This window comes from Ursus maritimus, unplaced genomic scaffold, assembly GCF_017311325.1.
Source record: "Ursus maritimus isolate PB19 unplaced genomic scaffold, ASM1731132v1 scaffold_18, whole genome shotgun sequence".
Classification (NCBI taxonomy): Eukaryota; Metazoa; Chordata; class Mammalia; order Carnivora; family Ursidae; genus Ursus; species Ursus maritimus.
In genome coordinates, this window is record NW_024424230.1 from 915,842 (window position 1) to 928,143 (window position 12,302).

The 12,302-nt window shown below is 43.1% G+C and overlaps 1 protein-coding gene and 1 long non-coding RNA gene across 2 annotated transcripts in view; one reads left to right on the plus strand and one right to left on the minus strand.

The window, feature by feature from the left end:
- The window catches only part of ATP9B (ATPase phospholipid transporting 9B (putative)), a 250,034-nt gene that overhangs the window by 157,224 nt on the left and 80,508 nt on the right, over positions 1-12,302 (minus strand). The window contains exon 8 of the mRNA XM_040632421.1: positions 4,031-4,125. Within this exon, the coding sequence (XP_040488355.1) occupies positions 4,031-4,125 (95 nt within the window). The remainder of the gene's footprint in view (positions 1-4,030; positions 4,126-12,302) is intronic.
- LOC103658425 lies at positions 10,148-11,831 on the plus strand. The gene is made up of 2 exons (XR_567166.2): positions 10,148-11,076; positions 11,561-11,831. It is a non-coding gene; the product is annotated as an uncharacterized LOC103658425 (long non-coding RNA).

A 12,302-nucleotide genomic window follows, 5' to 3' on the forward strand; every position in this document is an offset into this window, starting at 1 on the left:
ACAGCTCTAAAGGCTTATAACAGAGAAGAACAACGTAAAAAAATCAAGAGCCTAACATCTGCTTTAAGAAGTTAACAAAGAAAAGGAAAATAAACACAAACTAAGTTAGAATGAAGGAAATAAATATCAGAACAGAAGACAGAAAATGAACAAACAATAAAGATTATCAAAGACACCAGAAACAGGTTCTCTGAAATGACAACTAAAGTCAATTAACCTCGGGTGAGACTGTCCAAGAAAAGAAAGAGATCCAAATTACCAACACTGAGGATGCAAGAGGGGATCCTACAGAAACTAAAAAATAATAACAGAACATAATGAATTTTATACCATTAAATTTGGCAACTTACATGAAATAGATAAACTCTTCCAAAAACACAAATTTCCAATGAACAAATAATCTGATTATTATCTATTTCAGAAATTCAATTCATAATTAAATACCTTCCCATAAAGTAAACTTGTGACTCAGATAGTTTCAATGGGAATACGTTCAATACTAAAAAAAATTAATAAATAACACCAATCTTACACCAACTACTTCAACAAATACAGGAGGCAAGAAGACTTCCGGACTCATTTTATGAGGCCAGCATACCCCTAGGTAACAAACCAAATGCATTACAATAAAAGAAACAAATACAAACAAAAGCAACAAAATCAATATTCCTCATGAATATAGGCACAAAAGTCCTTCCCAAAATATTAGCAAATCAAATACTGCAATATATGGAAAGGACACTCAGCATGAACAAATGTCATTTGGTTTATTCCAGGAATATGAGGTTGGTATAATCCATCAATCCATGCAGATCATCCTATTAACAGATGATAAAGAAAAATCTTACAATGTCAATAAACAATTTTTGAAAAATCTAATCCCCATTTATGATAAAACCTCCCAGCAAACTAGGAATAGAAAGAATTTCCTCAGCCTGATATGCAGAATGTAGAAAGAACCTACGGCTACCATCACACGATGTTAAAAGGTTACATGCTCCCCAAGACAGGAAAGAAGACAAGAATGAATGGTTTCACCACTTCTGTTCAACAATGCATTAGAGATAGCAGCCATTGTGATACTGCAAGGAAAAGAAAGAGAAGGCTGTCTATGCACACTTGCATAAAAGAGCTATATTGTTTTCTTTGCACATGACACGATCATGGATAGAGAGCATTGTAGAGAATTACACAAAAGCCACCAAAAAGACATGAACAGCCATTTCACCAAGGAGGAAACACAGATGGTAAACAAGCACAAGAAACAATGTTCAGGGGGTGCCTGGGTGGCTCAGTCAGTGAAGTGTGTGACTCTCCGTTTGGGCTCACGTCATCATCTCGGATCGTGGGATCAAGCCCTGTGTCGGGCTCTGCACTCAGTGGTAGTTTGCTTTAGATTCTCTCTCCCTCTCCCTCCTGCTTACGCACTCTCTCTCAAATAAATAAATAAAAATCCTTTTTTTAAAAAACCTGTTCAGTCTTACTAGCCATTATAGAAACACAAACAAAAATGAGGTATCACCACACATGTATCGAAATAACTTAAGTAAAAAAAAGACACCACCAAATATTAGCAAGGCTGTGGAGCAACTCCAGCACTCATGCACTGTTAGTGGGAAAGTTTCATGGTATAGCCACTGAAAAGCACTTTGGCAGTTCCTGCGTGCACACTTTACCACACATCCCTGACTTGTGACTTAATGACTTACTGGCTTCCTACTTGTTCCTGTCCACTGTGAAGTGGACAAAGGTCAGCTGCTTAGTAAGAAAGAGTCAATGTCAACCTCAACTATTACCTTCATCAGTTGGTCCAACAGAATCCACTTTCCCTCATTCACAATCAATCAGTAAGTTATACTAACCCCACCATATAAATTATACATAAATACCCTACAGAATTTGAATAAACCAACCCAGAACACTGAGAATTAAGACTGAGAACAAATCATCTGAGTGGTGAGCGACCTTGCATTGACTGAGAAACTGATCCAGAACAGTAGTTTGGACAATTTTCAAAAACAACTTCTGACCTGGGGAATGATAGAGACCACAGATGTAAGAATATTCCTGCGTCTACAAAGGGAACAATAAAAAACAGGACATACTTTGCATATATCTGGTTTTATCAACTCAATACTACACACCACGTGAGCATATATATAATTTTTTCATTGGCAAACACCAATACAAAAATGGGAAAAAGATAAGGGCAAACCAACAAATAAATACAAATTTCTAGTGAATATGTGGGGGAAAATTTCAACCATACTGGAAAAAGAGGTACAAATTAAAAGAATGAATGGTCTAAATTTTCTCTATCAAACAGATTTTTTTTCTTCCATTGTTACTTCAAGTGTTCTGAAGCACATTCACCAATAATCACATTCTGCTGGTTACAGGGGTTTGGGCACAAGTCTTCTGGGATGACCTACTAGGAACTGAAATCACAGGTGTTCCTTGACACAAACCCCTGTTCTACTTTTCAGAATTTACCTGGAAAAGGAAGACTTGCTATTTACATGTCTCCTCTTAATGTTTATGTATTTGAAAAAGACAAAAACTAGGAGTTGCCTACTTGCTCCCACCCATGACAGAGGTGCACAACGTTAGCCAATGAGTAGAAAGGGGTTAGGAAACCAAGACCTGGGGCTCAAATCTGGCAACCTGCACTCTCTCCTGTGTCCCCCTTGGGGTAAGAATGGTTGTTGTTGTTGTTGTTGTTGCTGTTTTTTAATCTTTAAAGGGTTGGGGGGGGGGGAAGGAGTAGGAAAGGCAGGAGGAGAGGGTAAGCCTGTGACAGACATATTACATGACCCGCACTGTTATGTGACCATGAATAAACGGACAAAAGAAAGAATCAGCAACTGCTCACTAGTGACCGGAAGGTTTTGCAAGATATATATAAAACATACAAAGGAATGAATTTCAACCTAGGGACCACCTAAAGCACAAACAACAAAAATACCTAAAGAACCAAATATTTCCCAGTCTTACACATGTCAAATGTATGTAGTTTCCAAATGGTCCAGTGTCCACAAGAATGAGGACGGCTCCTGCTGTCCATGCTAAATTAACCGTACACCTTATACGAGTAGCTACTCCTGTCCAAACCCAACCAATCTAAGGAAAGTGACCAAGTCTATACTACCCAATTTCCCTTGCCTTTACTAACAAGTGCTCGAGGCAAAGGTCACTCGTAGACCACCTCAAGTTTTCTTTACTCTCCACTGCCATTACCAGCAGGTCATGTAGGAAGAATGAAGCTCCTCTCATTCAAATACATACTAACGTCTAATACAAGCACCAAATGGGCTCAGCTGTGGCTTTGTTAAAAAAAGATGTGTGCCAGCTTAGGAGATTCTCAGCATTTGTGAGAGATCGTTGAAAATGCTAAAATCCGTAAATACCACTCTCTCTAATCCCACCTCTTGCCTATTCCCCAGGAACATAGGGACACTGGGCAAAGACCAGGCAAGGTGCTGACGGTGTCCTCTTCCTTTTCCCTCGGTCACAAGACACAGTAACACTCTCCCTCCTCCTAATCGAAGAGGGTTCCCTACTATCCCAAGAAAAGCAGAGTGGATGGCCCATCTCCAAAAGGAGGCTAACTTCATCGGAGTTCCACAATCTCACAAGCCATGGAGACCAGCCTACCACAGAGTTAAGTCAGTTAGCAAAAACGGACTCATTTATGGACTCACTTAACCCTGCCAAAAGTTCTCAATCTTAAAGACTACTCAATTGCGAGGTTTAAAAATAAAAACCAGAAGGGAAAGGAAAGCGAGAGAAAAGAAGAGGACCAAAGTGTCGGGCCAACAGGAACACTGCAAACCACACCTACAGCAGGTCACATGCCAAGACACCCAGAAATTATTCTGGCATAATTTTCAATGACCCTTTGTTAGTAATAAAAGAATCATTTTTAAGAATCAGTGCATTCAAGAAGCCAGCTGGTAGACACAGAAATGTATCTGCTGCCTGGAAATGTGCACCACCAGTGAAATGACGTCGTAACTGCAAGAATGCTCACCCCCAAGGCCGGCAGCCTCTGCGTGCAGCTCACCGCCACCTTCAGCTTCCAATCGGTTTCACCATCAAGTTGATCAGTTCGAATAAAACACGAACCTTGGAATGAGACAAGAAAATTCCAGAGTCACAGGTGCTTTAAGACCATCACTGTGCAGCACAATGGGATACAGAAATGACCTATCTAGGGATGCGCATAAATAAAAATCCTTAAAAGCCTTTATACAGTTGATTCACAAACAAGTATGCTGAGAAGATACAGGTCACTAACTAATCACTCACCTGCTATGTGGTGTCCTTGCCTACTGAGGCTTAATATTAATTAGTGCTTTATTTTAGAAAAACTACTTTGATCATTTCTACCTTTAATTCATGTTTTAATAATAAAATAATAAGTAAATATACAAAAATATCCAAGAGTATGCCATAACTTTGCTAATAATTTATCTGATGTGCCACTATTAAACATACATTCAATAATAAAAGCACAGCTAAAATGCCAAAACACAGATAAGATCTATCGTCCTATAACCCTATCAAATTTTAAACATGAAAAAATATTAAATAACAAAACTCCATTCACCCTTTGACCATGCTATCACACCATTTCTCAGAACCCATCCTAAGACAGAACAGCAAAACACAAAGTGAAATACGTACAAGATGATCCTGCAAACATGATCGTAACAAACGGCTGGGAACAGATAATGTGAGAATCAAGTAAAAGGAAGCACAAGCAGCCATATAAGAAAGACAGGATGGAAGACAGGGTACAGACAAGAGACAGGGAGCAAGAGGGACAGAGAGAGGGAGGGAGAGGAGGAGAGAGAGAGGGAGGGAGGGAAGGAACAAAGGAAAGGGAGGGGGAAAGAGAAAGAGAGAAATGAGGAAGACCTTAATTTTTACTGTGGATATCTGCAGGGTGTACATGGTAAAGTGAGGAAAGCAAGGTGTAAGTGCTGTGCATGGGGGAAAACTCCCACTGAAGAGCCAGGCGGGAGAGGTACGGAATGTGCAGGTGCGGACATGGGGATGACTTCTGCAGAGGGAGGAAGGCATGAAGGGACTGTTTTATACTGCTCACTCTGAAATCACACGTTTTACATAATTAAAAAACCAAATGACATCAAACTTTTAAAAAGCAATCCCTAAAAACAAGCATATAAAACAAAATAATATCAGCAGTTTCATCACCAAATATATTCAAGTGACTTAATAAAATAAACTAGTTACCGAAAGCCCCAGGAGCATCTGTACATCTTAGCGAACTACGACAAGTACCTTATAACAACTGCAAGGCCCCTGAGAAGACCCTACGTGTGCCCGGTCCCACACAGCCTGCCCTTCCGCCTCCTAACACTGCCGTCACCTGTGCTTCCTCGCTCTGACCTGGAGTTGATCTCCCAAATGCACGTGCTCAAGACACTCCGGCGGAGCCTTGGCCATGCTGGGTGTGTCTTCACCTTCGCTCTTTATCTACAGGCCCTCATTGCCTCCCTGGTGTGCATGTCACTGACTGACCACTCATGATCCAGCCAACCATCTCCCCTTCCCCTTGTGGGTCCTGCAACCCTGGCCCCTGGATCCAGAGCCCAGCCCACACTCCAAGGACCCTCAGCAATGCTGCCCAGCTGCCATCCAGAGGCACCATGTCCGGGCTCTGCTCGGCTTTGATACCATCAGCCCTTTGTGCTCAAAGCCCAAACCCATGACTGCCGTACAGGCTGAAGAAAGTGGAAGGGAGTCTATCCCTCCTTTCACCTTTAGCTAGAATACAACGTAAAAGGAGAGGCATCTGCTCTTCAGATTTGGTCTGGTCACCTGGTGAAACAGTTCCTGTAAGAAAGCACTGACTCACTGTTGTAATTTATCCACATTTCAAGACAATGAGTTGGCCCCCGCCGTGCTCAGAAGACCAATTAGGCATGTGCGTGTGCAGGCACACGTGTGTGCTGCATGTGCTGCAGTAATTGAGAAGTCTCACTGCAATGCCGTTACTGTTACCACCGAGTCTCAAGCTGACCTACTGCTGGGGGGTGGGGATCTGCTTTCCAGAGTTACCACATTATAAAGATGAAAATGTCCAGTGTTCAACAAAAGTCAACAGGCACATAAAGGAACAGGAGAGTACAGCCAATTTAAAAGGGAAAAAGGAGGTGCCTGGGTGGCTCAGTTGGTTAAGCATCTGCCTTCGGCTCAGGTCATGATCTCGGGATCCTGGGTTAGAGCCCCGCATCAGGCNTTCAGCAGGGAGTCTGCTTCTCCCTCTCCCTCTGCCCCTCACCCCTGCTCATGATCTCTCTCACACACTTTCTCTCTCAAATAAATAAAATCTTAAAAAAATATAAAGAAAATAAAAGATAAACAGATACGGTCCCTGAAGAAGACCTGATGTCAGATCTACCAGACAAAGACTAGTCTAAAAGATGCTCAGAGAACTGAAGAAAGATGTAAGAAAAGTCAAGAAAACAAATTATAAACAAAATGGAATCAAAAAAGAGAGAAAACATAAAAAGCAAAAGAAATTCAAGAACTGACAAGTACAGTAATTGCAATGAACAATTCCCTGGAGGGAGCTGAAGGCAGAAGGAAGGACAGGCAAACTTGAAGACAGGACAGAAATGGTCCAGCCTGAGGGACAGAGAAAAAAGAACTGAAAAACCACGAGCAGACAGAGAGGGATCTGTGGGCCCCAGCACTCGAATCAGCATACACACTGTGGGAGTCCCAGCAGGACTGGAGACAAAGGGGCGAAGAGACTACTTGGAGAAATAATTACTGAAAACATCCCAGATGTGATGAGAGACATGCAGGTAAGCATCTAAGAAGCACAAAGAGGGTCAAGTCTAAGGAAGACACAGAGACCCACTCGGAGACACGTTATAACCAGACTTTCAGAAAACAAAGAGAGAACCGTGAAAGCAGCAAGAGAGAAGAGACTCATCACATCCCAGGTATCCTCAGTAAGATTATCTGCAGATTTTTCATCAGAAACTTTGGTCAAAATGCTTTAAGAAGAAAAACCTGTCAACCGAGAATCCTATATCCAGCAAAACTGTGCTGCAAAGTGAGAGAGAAACCAAGACATTGCCAAACAAGCAAAAGCTGCAGGAGTCAGTGACCACTGGACCTTTCCTGCAAGAGCCGCTCCCAGGAGTCGGACAGGCACAGGGAGGCTGTGCGCGAAGTAAGGTTTCAGGCAGGGCTAACACGTGACCAATTATAAAAGCTAAAAACCCAAATGTAAGACCTAAGACTATAAAACCCTTGGAAGAATACTAAGGACAAATGGCTCAGGACATTGGATTGGGCAGTGATTTCTTGGATTCGACAACAAAGGCACAGTTAACAAAAGAAAAAATTGACAAATTTGACTTTGTACAAAATTACAAATGTTGTACATCAAGAGACATAATCCACAGAGGAAAAAGGCAACCCACAGAATGAGAGAAAATACTTGTGAGTCATGTATCTGATAAGGGATTAACATCAGGAATATAAAGAACTCCCAAAGCTCACCAAACAGAACCTGGTGCAAAAATGGGCAAAGGACTTGAACAGATGTCTCTCCAAAGAAGATGTCCAGGTGGCCGGCCATTAGGCACTGAAAATATGCTCAACACCACTAACTATTAGGGACTTAGAAATCAAAAGTATGCGATCCCACCTCATAACCACTGTGATGGCTACTACTGAAAAATCAGAGGTGCACCCGGGTGGCTCAGTCGGTTAGGTGTCCGACTCTTGATCTCAGCTCAGGTCTTGATCTCGGGGTTGTGAGTTCAAGCCCCACACTGGGGGTGGGGGGAAGAAAAAAGATAAAAAGAGAATCCAGAAAACAACAGGTGTTGGTGAGGATGTGGAGAAACTGGACCCCTGTGCACTGTTGGTGGGAATGCAAAATGGTACGGCCACTGTGGAAGACAGTATGACAGTCCTCAAAAAATTAAAAACAGAACTACCATATGAAGCAGCGATATGTACACTGCAGGGAATATACCCAAAAGAATTGAAAGGAGAGTCTCAGAGAGAGATTCGCCTCACGTTCATAGCCGCAATATTCACAACAGCTAAAGTGTGGAAGAAACCCCCACATTCACTGATGAATGAATGATGAACAAAATGTGCTCTGTCCACACAAAAGATTATTATCAACCTTACAAAGGAAGGAAATTGTGCAATATGATACAACATGGGCGAACGTCGAGGACATTATGCTACGGGAAATGAGCCAGTCACAAAAACACAAATACTGTAGGATTCCACTTATGTAAGGTTCTTAGAGGAGTCACAGTAAGACAGACAGTAGAATGGTGGTTGCCACTGGCTGAGAGGAGGGGAGAACGAAGAGTTATCTTTTAACAGTACAGAGTTTCTGCTCTATAAGATGAGAAGTTACAGGGACAGATTATAGGGTAGCTGCACAACAATGTGAATGTATTTAATAAAATATCACTAACCAATATATTTAAAATTGGTTAAATGGGGCACCTGGGTGGTCAGTGAGTTAAGCATCTGCCTTTGGCTCAGGTCATGATCTCAGGGTCCTAGAATCAAGCCCCATGTTGGGCGCTCTGCTCAGCAGGGAGTCTGCCTCACTCTCTGCCCCTCCCCCTGCTCGTGCTTGTGCTCTCGCACTCTTTCTCACAAAAAATAAATTAAAAAATCTTTAAAAAAAATGGTTAAGATGGTGCAATACTGTGACTTATGAGAAATCTGTATTTCATCAGATGATTTAGGTGACCAAATACATATATTTCTCTTAAGTATGTGGTCCTCATCCACAGTTCTAGCTCTCTGCTCCCCAAACCCTCAAAATTTTCTAAGCGTTGAGAGTGACAAAGGTGTCTTTTGTTAATGAAGGTGACTTCTGGAACCCACTCACTCAAGGGCACGGGCTGCTGCCAGGAGGTCCAACCATGCGATCAGAGGGCTGGAACTTTCAGCCCCACGCCTGACCTCTCGTGGGGGGAAAGGGCCTGGAGGTTCAATCAGCCAGTGGCCAATGATTTAATCGATGGTGGCCATGCAAAGAAACCTCCATAAAACCCCAAAAGGACTGGGTTCAGAAGCCTCTGGATTGGTGAACACCTGGAGATTGGAAAGAGAGGCTGTCAGGAGAGGGCATGGAAGTTCCACACCCTTTCCCCAGACCTCTCCCTGTGCACCTCTCCATCTGGCTGTTGGTTCTTACCCTCTGTCATATCCTTCAACAAACAGGTGAACGTGAGCGTTTTCCTGAGTTCTGTGAGCCGCTGCAGCCAATTACGGACGAGGTCACTGGAACCCCCAATCTGCAGCTACTTGGTCAGAAGCACAAGTCACAGCCTGGGACTTCTGACTAGTGTCTGAATTCGGGGGGCAGGAGGCAGTCTTATAGGACTGAGCTCGTAACCTCTGGGATCGTATGCTATTTCCAAGGTAGACAGTGTCAGAATTGAGTTGAATTCTCAGACACCTTGCTGGTATCCTGAAAATGGCTTGATCTTGTGTGTGTGTAAATCTCTCTACCCCACCTTGGACTGCGTCCAGGAACTCTAAAAGAGGTAATAAATTTTATATTATGTGTATTTTAACACAGTAACAAAAAGGATACATTTAAAAATTAAAACCATTCTCCAGCCTTGAAAAAAAGAAAAGACGGCAATCAAGGTGGTGTGGTTCTGGTGAAGGAGCACACACAGATCAGTGGTGCAGAAGAGAGCCCAGAAATAAGCCCCCATTTACACAGTCAGCTGCAACAAAGGAGCAGAAACTGTCTCTCCAGGAAATGGTGCTGCAACCAGCAAACACCTACACAACAACCGCATCCAGACAGACCTTACAGCCGTCTCAAAACTTAACTCAAAACGGGCCACAGACCTACATGTAAAATGCAAAACTATACAAGTCCTGGACGAAAACACAGGAGAAAACCTAGGTGACCCTAGTATAGCGTGGGGACCACTTTTCACATACGACACCAAAGGTGCGATCCAAGAGAGAAAAATGCAATGAGCTGGACTTAACTAAAATTCAAAACTTCTGTTCTGCAAAAGACAGTATCAAGAGAATGAGAGAAGACAAACCACAGACTGGGAGGGAGAATGTTCGCAAAACACAGCTGACAAAGGACTGTTGTTCAAAATACACGAAGAACTCTTACAACTCAAAAATAAGAAAACACCCTGATTAAAAGATGGGCTAAATACCTGAACAAAGACGACACACGGAGGGCAAATAAGCACATGGACGGGGCGCCACATCATCCCGTGTCATCAGGAAAACAACTTACGACCACAAGGAGACACGACTGCACACCGATGAGAATGGCCCGAATCCAGAGCACTGACAGTGCCCAGCACTGCTGGGGTGGGGAGCAGCAGGACTCGCACTCGCTGCCGGTGGGGATGCAACATGACGCAGCCGCTGCAGAGGACAGTCTGGCGGTTTCTCTCCAAGCTAAACACAACTGTATTGTATAATCCAGCGACTGTGCTGCCTGGCATCTACCCGAAGGAGGTGCGAACTTAAGTCAACACCAAAACCTGCACACGGATCTTAGAGCAGCTCTTCTCAGAACTGCCAAAACCTGGGAGCAACAGGGCTGTCCTTCAACAGGTAAATGAATAAACTGTGGTGCATCCAGACAATGCAGAATTATTCAGCGCTAAGAAGAGATGAGCTGTCGGCCCAGAAGACACGAAGAACCCTCACACTGCATACCACTCAGCGCAAGAAGACAATCTGAGATGGCATTCTGGAAAAGGCAAAACTATGGAGTAAACAGAACGAGCAGTGTTTGCTGAGGGATGAACAGAGGGAGCACAAAGGAATTTTACAAATACCACCATGAAGGAAAACACTCTTTATGATGCCATAATGGCAGCTACGTGTCTTTCTACATTTGTCCAAGCCCACAGAGTGCGTCCCACCAAGAGGAAAGCCTCACATCAGCCGTGGACTCGGGCTGACAGCGATGTGCCGGGCTGGTCTATCAACCGCAACAAACGCGCCACTCCACTGGGGTCTGCTGATCATGGGGGAAGCAATGCATGTCTGAGTGCAGGGGTACGTGGAAAATCTCTGTACCTCCCTCTCACCTTTTTGAAAACTTGTAATTGCTCTAAAAAAATAATGTCTGAAAATGTATTTTAAAAATGCATTCAGATTAATACAGAAATATATCAACCAAAATATTATAAAGTTGATCCTTTAATGGGTCCACTATAAATGTATTTTCTCTTATGATTTTAATAACATTTTTTCTCCAGCCTACTTTGTTATAAGAATACAGCACGTAATACATAGAACATATAAATTGTGTTAACAGACTTAATGCTACTGGTAGTTAAGTTTGGGGGGGGCGGTAAGCAGCCCTAACCCCCAGGTTGTTGGAGGGTCAACTGCACAAACATTTGATCTCTGCAGTAAAGAGACACGCACTGCAGCGAACCGGAACTGCACTACAGAAACCCACATTTACGCTGGTATTTGAGCACCTGCAGAGACGGAGACTCCCCATACTTGCACTTTTCTCATATTTCTATTTCAGGGCTCCCTTCCACCGTCTATCAGTGTTGGCCCCATCCATCAACTTCGCTGACACTCTACTTCTGATCGATGCAGCTCAGCACCAGTGCGGCTCCAGTGAATGGTTGACTGCATGCGCGGGCGCTGACCAGCGCTCACACTATGACAGTTATCGGCCAACCGCACTTCCTCTCCACTTCAACAGCTAATTTCATCAATAACTTATCTCATGGCCTTTTCCCTTTCATCCAGAAGACAGCAAAACAGAAACATTAAATAAAAGGTTTTTACAATATTTTAAACTAGTTATTTTCTAGTATTGATGGCGCATGTGTCCTAGGTGAAACGGGTTTTAACTTTAAAGGAAGTTAAAGAAATCATAAGGTTACTGGTAGAGGAAAAGAGGTGAACCTCCTTATAAAAAAAGCCCATGGCTGCCCCCAGGCTGTAGTCACCCAGTAAAGAGGGGGTCTAAACTTCCAATGTGGTGGCTTCTAAGTTGCTTAGATTCAGAAGACAGAACCAAATGATGCTGGTTGAGTTTTCTGATCTCTAACAGAACCTGTTAAAAATCACTTATCCAGGGGCGCCTGGGTGGCTCAGTTAAGAGCCCAACTCCTGATTTCAGCTTGGGTCACCATCTCCGCACTTGGTGTGGAGTCGGCTTAGGATTCTCTCTCTCTCAGCATCTCCCCTTCTCTCTCTTTCTCCCTCACCCTCCAAAAAAAAAAAAAAAAAAAATCACTTATCCATAAAGCAGCTGA